Source organism: Alnus glutinosa, chromosome 12, assembly GCF_958979055.1.
Source record: "Alnus glutinosa chromosome 12, dhAlnGlut1.1, whole genome shotgun sequence".
In the NCBI taxonomy this organism is placed as follows: Eukaryota; Viridiplantae; Streptophyta; class Magnoliopsida; order Fagales; family Betulaceae; genus Alnus; species Alnus glutinosa.
The window spans coordinates 18,942,505-18,956,878 of NC_084897.1; the positions used below are offsets into that span (position 1 = coordinate 18,942,505).

At 35.9% G+C, this 14,374-nt stretch overlaps 3 protein-coding genes across 3 annotated transcripts; 2 read left to right on the forward strand and 1 right to left on the reverse strand.

Annotated features, from left to right (window-relative positions):
* Positions 1-2,346: 2,346 nt before the first annotated feature.
* Positions 2,347-3,490, reverse strand: LOC133852617 (probable transcription factor At5g28040). The gene has a single exon (XM_062289386.1). It carries the CDS (start codon positions 3,488-3,490, stop codon positions 2,393-2,395), a length of 1,098 nt encoding a protein of 365 aa, XP_062145370.1. The 3' UTR covers positions 2,347-2,392.
* A 3,996-nt stretch (positions 3,491-7,486) lies between these two features.
* Positions 7,487-9,034, forward strand: LOC133851591 (probable transcription factor At3g04930). Its single transcript, XM_062288070.1, has one exon. It carries the CDS (start codon positions 7,673-7,675, stop codon positions 8,831-8,833), a length of 1,161 nt encoding a protein of 386 aa, XP_062144054.1. The 5' UTR covers positions 7,487-7,672; the 3' UTR covers positions 8,834-9,034.
* A 2,053-nt stretch (positions 9,035-11,087) lies between these two features.
* On the forward strand, positions 11,088-13,273 carry LOC133883135 (uncharacterized). Its single transcript, XM_062322357.1, has 2 exons — positions 11,088-11,850; positions 12,823-13,273. Exon 1 carries the CDS (start codon positions 11,247-11,249, stop codon positions 11,814-11,816), a length of 570 nt encoding a protein of 189 aa, XP_062178341.1. The 5' UTR covers positions 11,088-11,246; the 3' UTR covers positions 11,817-11,850; positions 12,823-13,273.
* Positions 13,274-14,374: the final 1,101 nt, after the last annotated feature.

The following is a 14,374-nucleotide window of genomic DNA, read 5'->3' on the forward strand; positions in this document are numbered from 1 at the left end:
TTTTGAGTGTTTGTAATTTTTGTCTTTTGAATACTTGTAACTCTTGTCTCTAAAGTTATTGTAACTCTTGTCTCAATACTGAGTTTTCTTGCTTGACCTCCGCAAATGATACATGTTTGAATTGTCAAGGGTTCTGAATTTGCATGATATTCTCTTAGTTCTTTTTACATGAACTCTGGGACACTTTTCAAGAAAGGAGAGGCAACGCTAAGACGAAAAATGGGAAAAGTCGTAGGTGTTATGTGTTAAGTGCATGTCAGATAAGGAGAATTGCTAATTAAGGTGCTTGTGAGACCATGAGAACTAGGGTTGTAAAGGCGGCAGCGGTCAGCAGTTATTGCCTTTAATTGCTAATCGCACAATCTTAGGGGCTGTTAGCAGTTTTGAGTACCAGTTAGTAGTTATTTATATCCAAACCGCCTGTCAGGTAGGAGCTTTTCGGATATATGTTAGTGTTTTGAGCCTCTTTTTAGGGCTTGTTTTATATGGTTTTTGGGCTGTTTTAGTGCTTTGGTATGAAACCTTATAGCTAAACGATGTTGTTTTTCTATACTATTTAAAATATATATATATATATATATATATTTTATATAAAAGGGAAGGCGGTTAGGGGTTAATAATTGTCCATTTGTACTGCAAATCAAAGATAATGTTCCTTTTGCTTGCTGATAACTTGATTAGGAATTGAAATAGGGGAACTTTTGAGTGGGGATGGATATGGCTTTCTTTTTCTTTTTCTTGTCTGAGCAGGAATGAGATATGGGTGTTGCTCCATATATTTAGTTTTTCATCTCTATGATGTTATGACGTCTGGGATTGTATTCCCATCTGATTTTCATTTACTTAATTGCTGTTTTTTCAGTTAAAAAGTTATTCCATTAATTGGTTTTTATTTTCATTTCCTTACCAAATTAAGACCATGCATACCAACTTTTGGTGCACAAAACAAATGAAACATTAATTAAGCTTCAATTCGAGGTAAAACTTCTCTTTCCTATTTTTTTTTTTTTTTGTTATATAAAATGTTGGGATAAATGCTAAATTGGTCTTGTGGTTTGAGGTCGTGACAAATAGCTTCTTAATGTTTAAAAAATGACAAATAACTTTGAGAAATTATTGGTGTATAACTTTTGTCTAACTTTACTTACGTGACAATTTATTTTTATTTATTTTTTTAAAGAAAATGACTTAACATTTCTCACACAGAGGTTTTATTATTTTTTGAAAATAAATAAATAAACTGTCAGGTAGACAAAATTAGACAAAAGATATATCAAGAGTTGTACAACAATCATTTCTCAATAACTTCTTCAAGAAAACAAAAACTTGTCGTGTGGCAAATAGCTATTTTGCCTATTACTGTGAGATATGGTCTTAAACTTCATGTCCTTATGACTTACATGCCCAATAATGAATTGAACAGAACCTCGTGTACATCAATTAAAGAATCCTGTGGCATTCTCAGAATGAACAAAATTAGCTACCTTGCTTCTATCAACGATCATTTAATTTTATATATCAAACCAAGATCTGCAGCACCTATATATGCAAATCATATGAACAAACTTTCAAAACCTACCTACTTCAGTGCTTACAAATCGTTGCCTAAAACTATTCTATCAATTCATGAAAAGATAGAACCCACAAATTATACTCAACCGTTGATCAATCACCTATTAAAGATTTTTCAAAATTAGTATATATATATCCTTGGCAGTTTGGTAATGTTTTAAATGAAAGATTTTAAAGAGCTTTGAAAGAACAAAGTCACAAAGAAAAAAAGAAAAAGGGCCCGTTTAATCCTACTCCTCTCCTTCTCCCCTTATTTTCACCTCCCAAAAAACATTAACTTCAAAACATTTTTAACATTTTTTACTTTTTATATCAAATCAACAATTTTTTATTATTATTTAAATAAAAAAAACCAACTACAATACAATTTTATTTTTTTTTCATTTTTTTCATATAAATTCGTTTTACTTTATATCACATTATCACATAAATCACTTTTTACTTTTACTCAACAAAAAAATTCTTCCCATAAAGGGAGGAGTTACTAAAGGTGGCCAAAGTCACGTTGACATTTATAAGACCAACTCACAAAAAGCTATTGCTTGAGTGTATGCTTTAGTACCGTGCAAGCAAAACATCGGACACGCCCGTGGCAGTGGTTTGTAGGGCAAAGATTTTTTTTTTATTTTTTTTTGACTCTGTTGAATCATAGAGAAATATTGGGCAACTAATTTCTTATAGATCATCTCATTTTATGCCAAAAAAAAAAAAAAAGAACAAAAAAGAACAAAAGAACAAAAAAAAGAAAAAAAAAGAAAAGAAAGAAGAGAGAGAGAGAGAAGAAAATCAAAGACCCAAAAAGTCTACAAATTAAGTTCCATCACCCTCCCATAGACCGCAATTCCTCCAATGCTCCCTTAATCTGATCCTGTATTAACTCCAACCGCTTCGAATACTCCTCCAACTCCAAAATCCGTTGCTCCCTCCACTTCTCATCCACCGCTTCCCCGCTCCGCAAATTCATTGTCGTCGCCGACACCCCGGCAGGACTCAATGGCGCCGACATCGGACTGAAGGCATTACTCAACAACTCCTTAAACAACGGCGACAAACAACTACTCCTCATTGTCTCCTCAATATTATCGTTATGATCATCGTTGTCGATGTTTTTGTGGTTTGACGCCGACCCATTATTCGATTTTATCGCCTTGGGAGGCCTCGAATCACCGACAACTTCCTCGCTCTCCACCTTAACATTGACAAGATTGAGGTCCTCAAGGTTAGGACTTGGTTCATGATCATGATCATCGTCCACGCCCCAGATCTTACGAGAAATTTCAAACGTGGCCTGATCGTGAGCGCTCCTAAAAGAAAAATCTTTGTCGGAGTCGATTTTGTAAAGAAAGTTCCGGTACTTCTTCTTTAGCCTGCGGAGCTTTTCGAAGAGTTGGTTCTTGTTGAAAACCACCTGGAGCTTGGACCTGATTTGGTCGTAGAACAATGCGGTGTCGTTGCAGTGAGTGCTGCCACGTCGCGTTTTGTAATCCAGGAACCCTTGCAAGAGCTCCATCTCGTCCTCCTTGGTCCAAATCCTATGGAACAGTGATCTCCGAGCATCTCTGTCGTCGTCGTCGTCATTGCGACGCCGTTTTCGATTGCCGATGACGGTGGTGGTGGTGGTGGTTGTAATCGGAGGGCGATCCCCTACCGCAGCGGCAGTGGCGGGGAGTGCTAAGGTGACAGACGCGGAGGCGTCGGTGACAGCTATGCCGACTGGAATATTGCGATCATCGTCAGTCGAGACGACGTCTTTTTTCTTTTTCTCCTCCTCGTCGTTGATGATAATGTCAATATTGTGAGTCGAAATGTAGTCGTCATCGTCTTCTTCTTCTTCTTCGCATTGGGAGGAAGAAGAGGAAGACGAAGAGGAAGACGAAGAGGAAGAGAACAGAATCCAGCCAACGAATGAAGAAATCATTTTCTTCGCTCATTTTAATGAAAAGGTTTAGGAGTTCTTAATTAATGAGTATTTGTTTGGTACGGACGGTTTCCAAACATGCTTTAAAATGGTAGGTCCGATTTGGAGCCAAAAAAACGTAGAATAAAAGGTGGTTGAAATTTGCCATTAAAAGAAACGCTGGAATTCCGGAGACAAAACACTACAATCCATTAGTTGCACTTGCAATATCCCAAGGATTTCGGACACACTTGAGGACATTTCACATTACTGGCCTATATATACGTAATTATCCCCGAAGAATAATAATAAAATAAAATAAAATAAATAATGAAAAATATATATGATAAAACTACTTATTTTTTACAAGTTCATCAAGTTGGATCTTTAGTTATCAAAATTAAAGAAAACAAAATACCACAAGTGAGGCTCCCCTCTTTTCTCTTTGTAAAGTAATTAATTAGGAAAAATGTAACTTATTACTCTTGATCTTTTATTATTTTTGTAATTAATTAACGTGTCAATTTAGGGTATTCATCTTTCAATTTTTTTTCAATTTCAACCATCCGTTAAAATTTTCCGTTAAATCCTGTTAAAATTTCCAAAACACCCTTATTTTTTTTGGGCAAAGAAAAAAAAAAAGTGCAAGGATTTAGGTGTTGGTCAGAATTTAATAAAATTTTCAAAAATACCCATGCTTGAATCTTTGAAAATTGTTATAATTTTTTTTTTAAAAAAAAAAAAACACAGGAGTATTTTGAAAATTTTGACATGATTTAACGAAAAATTCTAACGGATGGTTGAAATTGAAAAAAATTGAAATATGAATATCCTAAATTAACACTTTTTAAAGTTTGAGTATTTAACTGCAAAAGTGATGAAAGATCAGGGGTTATAAGTAAAGTTTCCCGATTAATTATTTAAGTCAGGATAGAAACCACACTTTTATCTTATTTTTCTTTTATTTATGTGGCACTATCAATTAACAATTGTTAAGAAAAAAAAGTTTAAAGAGCTAATTAGCAGCGACACATCAACAAAATATGATAAAAATGTGGTATATAACATTACTCATTATTTAGTTATGTTGCATTATATTATTAGAGAGTAATGTTACTTTTCACACCCATTTATCACATTCATTTCGAACTGCCTGACATTGTTTTAAGTGACAAAAATGAAAAAGTCACTTAAACACATCACGTCAGCCAATGTGATAAATGGATGTGAAGACTAAAGAGTAGCATTATTCATTATTAGGAGACAAGAATTCTCTCCATTTTACTTGAAATGGAAAGGAATCATTTCATTGTCAAAATTTTATTTTGTTGTATCTAATAGTTTATATGACGCTACATCATTTAAAAATTTAAAATGACGTGATAATATATTTACCATTAAATTTTATAAAATCTAATATTGGCCATTAAATAACGCATCTCATTTAATGGTCTTAAACAAGCATCTTAATTGCCTACCCATTTAGCTATTATATATAAATTATACAAGTTTCAAATTCACCATTAAATTTGTGAGACCTAATCTGTAGGGGCGGAACCAAGATTTTTGATGAGGGGGGACGGACTTGCATAAATACAAAAGTATATAGATATTTAAAATCTTCATAGATTTGTGTTTGTGCATATTGTTATTAAATAAAAGCATTGTAGTCTTATATTTAATCTCATGGCATCACAAACATACAGTGGTATAAACAACTAGCAAAATAGCTTATCTCTAAAAAAAAAAAAAAAAAAACAAGCAAAAAAAACTAAACATAATCTATAAGGTCTAATAAAAACGATACTTATAATCGTTGATTTTTTCTCCTAACAATCCTTTAAAGCCCCAAATAACAATGCTATGAGTCGAGCCAAACAATGGTGAAATCATAAATGATTAAACCATTTAACTTGTGTTACCAAAACAAATATTGTGAACCCAAATGACTGCAAAATAACCACTCAAAAAATTGATTATTGGTTAGAAGTCACTTAGAATAACCACTCAAAAAACCAAACCATTTAACTTTTTTTTTTCTTCGCATTTTCAGAGTCTTAAACCAAATTGAGTTTCTAGTTAGAAGCCAACTAGAATATAGAAGGAAATTAAATGAATGGGGTATTTTATATTTTGTGTTAAAAGATGGGGCAAAACTAAAAAAAAAAAGCTAAAATGGGACACATATTATTTTGGGGTGACAAAAGTATAATTTTGGGAGGAAAAAATTATTTTTTTGGTATATTTAAGGTTATTTTTAAAAAATTTGGGAGGACCTGCTAATCTGAGTTCTATAAATTCAATGATTGATTCGAAAATGATACGTGAAGAAGATATATTTATATAATTTCTCATATAGTTAACTAACATGTAATTTATTTAATCTTTTTTTGGTATGATCTTTTTTCAGCATCAAGGTGGAGAAAGAGTAAGGAAGTTGAGAAAAAGGTGAAGAATTTGGACCAAGAGCCCAACCAATCACTTTAAAGCAGTTAGGTATCAACCGATCGACAACTATCAAGTCAGATAAATGAATAAATCTTTTAAGGATAATTATTGCGTCGACAGTTTCTAAACAACATTGACGCCTTCAAAGAGATTTTGATAGCCTCACGTATTATTGGTGTTATGCCTTGAGACAGCTAAGCTTTAAATATCCATAACTTTGAAAATTATAACTGTATGTTAAGCTATCTGTTTGAGGTGTTTTTTTTTTCTTTTTCTTTTTCTTTTTTTTCTTTTTTCTTTTTTCTTTTTTTTTCAAAATTCAAATAATAGTAAGCTGCTGAGCAAAATTTACTTAACTTACTTTATAATTTGAAAGTATATCAACAAGGTAACGGGACAACATCTTTACATATTAAACGTTTACTCTGATACGGTTTTAAAAAAAAAAAAAAAAAAAAAACGTTTCATCTAATGCAATCTAGTGTATCCAGGCCCGCCTTTGCAAAGCCCACATTTTGAAGAGCCCATCTGGAGGGAGTGATGGGCTATCAAAGCAGACCAAAATCAGGGAAGGCCCCAATGACCAAGCCCACACCAAGTTCAAGATTAACGACAGGATGCACATGCGCCCCGATAGGAGTATATCCATTTGAGAGTCCCTTCTATCTGAACCATCAGTAAAACTCTATTTTTACAGCCTTGACACATCAGCTAAACATGCATGATAAAATAAGGATAAAAGCAGCTAATCCATCATCAAATTGGTGCACTTTTGTCTTTTCCTGTTATGGTCTAACTGGAACTGAACACCAACGACGGTGGCCGACTACACCCTCACCACTCTGGCTGAGTTTAGCCTCCACCACAGTCGGCTCTGATTACAGGTCCGGTTTATCTTGACTCCCGATTTCTCTTCTTTTCCTTGACACCCAACCCACAACTGGTTACAAGTTCGGTTTCTCTCTCTCTTAACTTGCAGACCATGAACCCCATCTTAGGTAAAGCATCAAACTCACCCAAATCAGCCACCCTAAATTGACACTTTTTAAAGTTTGAATACTTAACTACAAAAGTGATAAAAGATCCGAGATTATAAGTACTTATTCCTTATTTGTGTGACATTGTGACTTATCGGACCGATGCTAAAACTGTTCCAACTGCATTTTCATCTCTCTCCTTACCCTATAACTTCCTTTTCTATTCGGAATGGGAATGACTCTTTCCCATTCTGTTCTACTTTTAAAAAAGAAAAGTAAAAAGAAAAACAATGAAACTTAGTTAAACTCTTTTTTTACCAAACCAACAAGAATAAAATTGGGACGCACGACTCTGTGTGCGGATGAAGAGATAGCGTAACCTAAAGGAGTTCGTATTGACTTGTAATTTTTAATGGTTTAAGGGTGTGATTAGTGATTAGTGATTAGAGAGAAAAAAAAAGCCATAACCCTTGAAAACTCACACGCACCCCTGCATGCGCGTGGGTCCGCTGGTCCCCCCCACCCCCTCATTCTCCACCGAAATTAACCAAGTCCACCACGGATATATAGTCATATACAACGAAGCCTCGTGAGCCCCTTCACTCTCGGCCTAACCTAACCACCTCGCCCAACCTTAGCCCCACAACCCCAGACCCCAATCCCAACAAAAAAACAAAAAAAAACCAAAAAAAAAAAAACAAAAAAGAAAATCAAACCCAGGCTCTCTCTCTCTCTCTCTCTCCCTCTCCCTCCCTCTTTTACTCTAAAAATTTGTCTAATGGCCTCCTCCGAGCAAGACGACACCGTTTTCCCCGAAGAAGACCTCGACGATGACGACGACGAATTATCCGAAGACGACGACGAGGACGAGGACGAAATCGAAATCGAAAACGATGACGTCATCAACTCCGCCTCCCCATCCACCTCATCGCCCGCCGCCGACGCTGTGACCGTCGCCGTACCGGCTTCCTCGGTCCCCAACGGCGGCCTGGCGATTTCCACGTCGGCAATCGCCACCACCATGGCGATCGTCACGTCCTCCTCTACGCCTTCCCCTATACGACACCGTATCGAGGCCGAGGAGAAAAAGCCCCAGCCCCAGCCCATCGACGACTCGCGCAGGCTGTTCCAGCGGCTTTGGACCGACGAGGACGAGATCGAGCTCCTCCAGGGATTCCTCGACTACACGACGTCGCGGGGCTCCACGCACCACAACGACACCGCTTTGTTCTACGACCAGATCAAGTCCAAGCTCCAGCTCGACTTCAACAAGAACCAGCTCGTCGAGAAGCTTCGCCGTTTGAAGAAGAAGTACCGCAACGTCCTTGGTAAGATCACCGCCGGAAAGGACTTCTCCTTCAAGAGCCCCCACGACCAGGCCACCTTCGAAATCTCCCGCAAGATCTGGAGCAACGCCGAGAACGCAACCGGCCGCCTCGCTGTCGACGATTCTGTCTTCGACGACGAAGATCCCAACCTCAAAAACCCTAACTTCACCGACGAAATAGTCGAGAAGAAGCCGAATTTGACCCCAAAGTCGCGCAAGCGGCCCCGAACAGCGACTCGCAGCGAAGAGAAGCGAATTCCGTCGCAAACAGATAACAAAACTAACGGCAATGACAATACTAACGCTAGCAATTTGGGGGGTATGATTGAAGAGACGGTGAGGAGCTGCTTGTCGCCGCTGTTCAAGGAGCTGCTGAGCAATGCGATGGGGGTTGGGGGAAGAGGAATCGGAATTGGGTTCGGGGGATTGGGAATGAACGCGATGGCGATGAACGCGATGCCGTTGAGTTTCGGCGGAGGGGAAGGATCGGCGACGGACGAGCGGTGGAGGAAGCAGCAGATACTGGAGCTGGAGGTGTACGCCAAGCGGTTGGAGTTGGTGCAGGATCAGATTCGGGCGGCCTTGGAGGAGTTGCGGTCCACGGGACGGTGATTGGTTGATTCTAATCTATGGGGGCGTTGTAGTAAGTGGGCTGGTTTTTTTTTTTTTTTTTTCATATCATATTCGATGAATATTTATTTGGTGTTTATTGATAGCGTAGAGGGTAATTGCTTTTTGGGGTTTATACTTTCTGTTTATTTCGACACAGAACTCGTTCAATAATCGTATCTAATTGTTTAGTGTTTGGTAGTTTGTTCTTAATCTTTAAATGTTTGTAGAAAATGGTTTTATATAATATATATATATATATAGATTGTTTATTTCCAGAAAATGGTTTATTATATAGTTTATCCCCCGTAAGTAAATTAATTACCTTTCTGCATTTGTGTGACCTTTTCTCTGTTCATAAATGCTTAGTTCCCTTTGCTTTGTTTGCATAATGAAATTATTTTTCGGATCAGGATCTTCTACAATTATTTGTCAAATTTGAAAAAATTTGAACATGTGATTGTGAGAGATTACTTATGGGACCTACCTGACTGGATAAGTGATTGAGCAGTTCAATTTTTTATTTGGTCAAGTGTCTCTCACAATTATATGTCGAAATTTTCTGAAATTCAGACAAATAATTGTATAGAATCTTAATCTCCATTTTTCCCACCTGAAATGGCTGTTGAACAACCCCATTCAGGATCTTCTACCGGTTGTTTCACATTATTGGTTTCACCTTGGTACAATTCCTCCACGTTCAAACTGTTCTCAACTCGTGGTGATGTTTGCACATATTCCAGAGTCAGTCTTATCTTTTTTACATGCTCTACACACTAAAAATGGCCTCTTTTCATTCTTTTGTTATCTAGAATTTAAGCTCAGGTTGCTTCGATATAAAATGTATTTTGAAAATAATTTTTCTTATTTTCCGATATAATAGAAAATCATGATCAATTGAAAAATATTTTTGATTGACCAAAAAAATCCTTTTTAATTTCCGTAAAATAGTTTATTTTTAAAAAAAATAGTAAACTATTTTTCAAGTTAAAGCTTATACTTCTCAATTGCCGGACCATCGACAGAACTTCACCGGAACAACGTCGGACCACCGTCAGAACTCAAATTCTTAGGTTAATATTTTTAAAAAATTATTTATATTAATATTCTTATGTAGTAAACAAATAAATAAAAAAAATTATTTTTATTGGTTTATACGATTAAATGAAAATATAAAAAATATTTACGATTTTTTGTACGTTGAAAAATATTTTACAACAAAACAAATGAAACATTAATATTCGAAATAACATTCAAAACATTACTCCCATCAAAAAATCTAGTTGAAACTGAATGCTTCTTCACCGTTGTTTAATTTCTTCCTTAATTGTGAGAGGCATAGAATCCACAACAATATGCGGCTTGTTTGGTAGTCACCATTATAAATGTATTTTTAGATGGTAAATAAATATAAATTAATAGACCTTATTATTTATGCCCTCCTTTTTTACAACATCAGAATAGCACAGGTAATGGCGACGGCAACGAATGAACTACGAGAAAGAAAAAGGTGAGGAGGAGAAGTTCAAATTTGAATTTTTTTTTCTTTTTTTTTTTTAAAAAAAACAAAAACAAAAACCTTTCTACACAGCTTAAACGAGATTAACTACAAATATTTTCGGTTTAACAAAAAAAAATTTATCGTACTAAAAACCGAAAAAATAGATAAAGCTTTTTCCAAAAAAAGGTTTTCCGTTCAAACAAACGAGCATATTTAAATGAGATATGATGCATTGTTACTCCAAGACACAACTTTTAACCACTTTTATCCACGTGGCAACTTTTATTTTTCTTTTTTTTAAAAAAAAAAAAACAAAAAAAACCCTAAAGCTAGTTAGGGAACCACCTTGCCACATTAACAAAGTGGTCAAAAATTGTGTCTTAAGATAGCAAAAGATTATATCTCTATTTAAATTGTCATTTATATGCGTGTTTAACGCTTGAAATGATCGTTGTACAATCGTAGACAATTCCCGTCCAACTTTGTCTACGTAGTAGTTTATTTTCGTTATTTTTATTTATTTTTTTCAAAAAAAAATGACCTAGTATTTTTACTATAGTGATTTTATTATTTTTTTAAAAAAATAAAAATAAAAATAAACTGCCCGCAAAATTGGACGGAAATTGTTTCTAGGATTGTAGAAACAGCAGATCCCTCATTGATGACCTTCACCTTCAAAGTTCAAACTATAAATAATTAAATAAAATAAAATAAAATAAACTAAAATTCTAAATAAATTAAAATCTTGGCAAAATCTCAGACACTGCTCCCACCTTATCCAACTCAGTCCCTCTCAAAATCAGCATATACCTTCGCATGGATCCCTTTGATTACTCTTCAACCCAACACCAAGGATCAACAAAGAAACAATCATTTTAATCCACAGTTTCCTCAAAAGCACAAAGAAAAACATTCATGGCTTGTGCAGCAACAAGACCCACCTTCTCTTTCCACCTCTCATCCTCTTTCCCTCAATCCTCACCGCCAAAACCCAGACCCCATTTCATCAAACTCTCAATCCTTCACAAGCCCCACAGGCTGATCAGCACCGCACACTCCATTGACATATCCAAAGAAGACACGCCCACATCAAGCGAGCAACCAGCTTCACCCCCTGAAGAGCCGCAAGAATCTCAAGAAAAGATCGACAAGCGCCGCCTGGAAGAGAAGTTTGCGGTGTTAAACACCGGTATCTACGAGTGCAGGTCTTGTGGCCACAAGTACGATGAAGCGGTGGGAGACCCGTTATATCCGATACCGCCGGGTCTGCAGTTTGATAAGTTGCCGGAGGATTGGAGATGCCCGACTTGTGGGGCGGCGAGGAGCTTCTTTGAGAGTAAGAGTGTGGAGATTGCTGGGTTTGCCGAGAACCAACAGTTTGGGCTTGGAGGAAATGCTCTGACTTCTGGGCAGAAGGCTGTGCTTATATATGGGAGCTTGTTGGTTTTCTTTGTGTTGTTCTTGTCTGGGTACTGGCTGCAATAGTTTGGAATTGGAGAGGGAAAGATATGGGTAACAGGTAAGAGTTTTTGTAGCTCTTTTTATTTTTCATTTTAAGTAATATTGGCGGTGTTCTGTTTATGTATATTGGATTGTATTTTCTGAAATGAGAAAATGTTATGATTCTGGTTACTTGAGTAATTAGCAACGGTATATTTTGTTTTATGAAATTTTCTGTCATAGTAATATTTGAAGAACTGTAGTACAATTAGCTGAAAAGTATATTAGATTTGCCTTTTGTGTGGAAAATCGAGAGAAATTAAGAGGAAGGTACTGCTCTTTTATTGAGTAATAGAAGCAAGAATCGAACCATTGCCATCTAATAAAAAGATTTTTGGTTATAAAGGCTGCTTAGCATTGCAAGTATGGAGGATGTCCTTTAGATTGAACCTTGTGGCGTTCATTAGTTTGGAAGAATGGGTTCTTATAACCCTTTGGCAAGCAGAAGACTAAGAAGAAGAAGAGGAGGAAGAGGAAAAAATCAATAAGAATTCAGTAAATTAATTGGTGTAAATGAATTTGAAGAAGAAGAAGAAGGAAAAAAGCAATAAGAATGCAGTAAATTAATAGGTGTAAACGAATTCTCCACCCTTGTGTATGTATTGCAAACATCCTCAAGTTCAGTATCCACATGGCTAGAAGTACAGTCCTGCTTTTTATATGTTTCATATAATTTGGTATGTGTAAGTCAAACAAATTAATGTTCAAGAGTACTCCTTCACTTTAGCCACCAGCCATCACATTCTAAATTTATGGCAACTTCTTCAAATCTCTCATCTCTAACAAATAATCATGTCTGGATAACATGAATGACTACTCCTTGGTAGTATTTCGTGCTCTTTGTCCTTAATTTCTTCCTAAAATATCTGTTGTTCTTATAGAATTAAGTTTCCTATGTTGGAACCTTGTCCATATTCTAAAAGCTTTTCCTGTTCTAAAACTCAGTAGTATGTACAAGTCTTTAACAAAGCATCTTCCTCTGTCTATTCAGGCTTCATCAAGCAAATATATATTGTCGATTGATATCAATCAAAAATTGATCATTTGGTGGTATGTGCTCCACTGGTTAGCTGTGTTACAAGTAACTAAATCTAAATTTTAAGAGCAATGGAGGAGTTGCAGTAAGGTTTTCCAGCTGAATCCACTGCATTTATGCTGTTCGATGCATGGTATTATAGAAGTCTAAATGATGCGGGATGAGAAATGAATAATTGGATCTTTTAGTTTTATTTAGGTTATTAGTAATTAATTTATGTTTTAATTAATTTTTATTAGTTAAGGGTGTTATTTTGTAATTCAATAATGGGTTTGGCTCAAAGTCAGTCAAATTAGGGTTAGGATTTTGGTCAGTGTCTATTTAAGTGTATTTTTTTTTTTTGTTATAATCCAATGAAGACATAATAGAATTGAATAATTGATGAATGAACAGATTTATTCTTTGAGGTGTGACTCATCTTCTTCCTCTTCTTTTCCTAATGGTGTGACTCCACCAAATTTTCCTTCTCTTTGGATTGCGTGACTCGATCCATTTTTTTACAGCATATTTTTTCTCTGTTATTTTTCTACCAAATTCATTTGTCATGCACCACGAAAGTTGGATGGGCTTCAGGATTTCAGACCAACCTGTTTCTTTGGTTCCATTAGATTCTCTACTGGAGGCTACCAGCTTTCTTTGATTCTCCTTAATGGAATGCAGTTAAGAATGATGAGGTAATTTACAGCCTGATTAATTGCTAATGCCCTAGTTTCCCATCCATTAGAATTCCTGTGGTCTTTTGACTAGTATTTGAGAGTTCTAAGAGGTGGTGGTTGAACAACCTTATAGAATAAGGCTGGCCTGGAAATGTAGACAAAAATCAATGATGTTGCTGTTTTCCCATTCAAGCTAACGAATATCCTGTTGCTGCATGAGAGACTGCGATTGTGCTGATCAGGGTGATCTTCTACGTTTGTTCTTAAGTCGGCCAAGGGTTATCCTAGAAAATGTAGGGAAAAAAAAAAAATTGTAAGTTATCTACTGCCAAGGCCCAAGAGTTCTTGGGTTATTTACTACCTTTAAGACAAAGCTTGCCTTCAACTCAAAGCCCAGACACCACACACCAATCTTCCAAATAAAATATGAAAAGGGAATCTCAGGACCTCTGCTCTTATACCATGTTAAATTATCACTTGTCCTAAAAGCTTAAACTGATAAGAAGAGATAAATTTAATTACTTAATCAATACTTTAACACACATCTTCAAGTGTGGTACTCAAACTTCATTTTAATAGGTGATGCCCAATACATAAAATATTTAATGGAATTGAATAAATGACAGAGTCAAGGTTCAAACTTAAGACCTTTAGCTCTGATAAATTAGATATATTATTGTTAATATGAAAGTATAAAAGACTTGCAATTCTTGTGACATTATCTCTTGAGTTATTGTTACTATTATCTCAATAAGCCTGACAAGTCAAGCATTAATTTACATGAATAGATTCACCGAATAATGGAAGCAAAAGAATCGGGAGGGGAAAAAGAGTCGCAGATATCTTGGCAA

Coding starts and splice junctions, on each gene's coding strand:
- LOC133852617 (XM_062289386.1), bottom strand. CDS start 3,490: ATGATTTCTTCATTCGTTGGCTGGATTCTGTTCTCTTCCTCTTCGTCT.
- LOC133851591 (XM_062288070.1), top strand. CDS start 7,673: ATGGCCTCCTCCGAGCAAGACGACACCGTTTTCCCCGAAGAAGACCTC.
- LOC133883135 (XM_062322357.1), top strand. CDS start 11,247: ATGGCTTGTGCAGCAACAAGACCCACCTTCTCTTTCCACCTCTCATCC.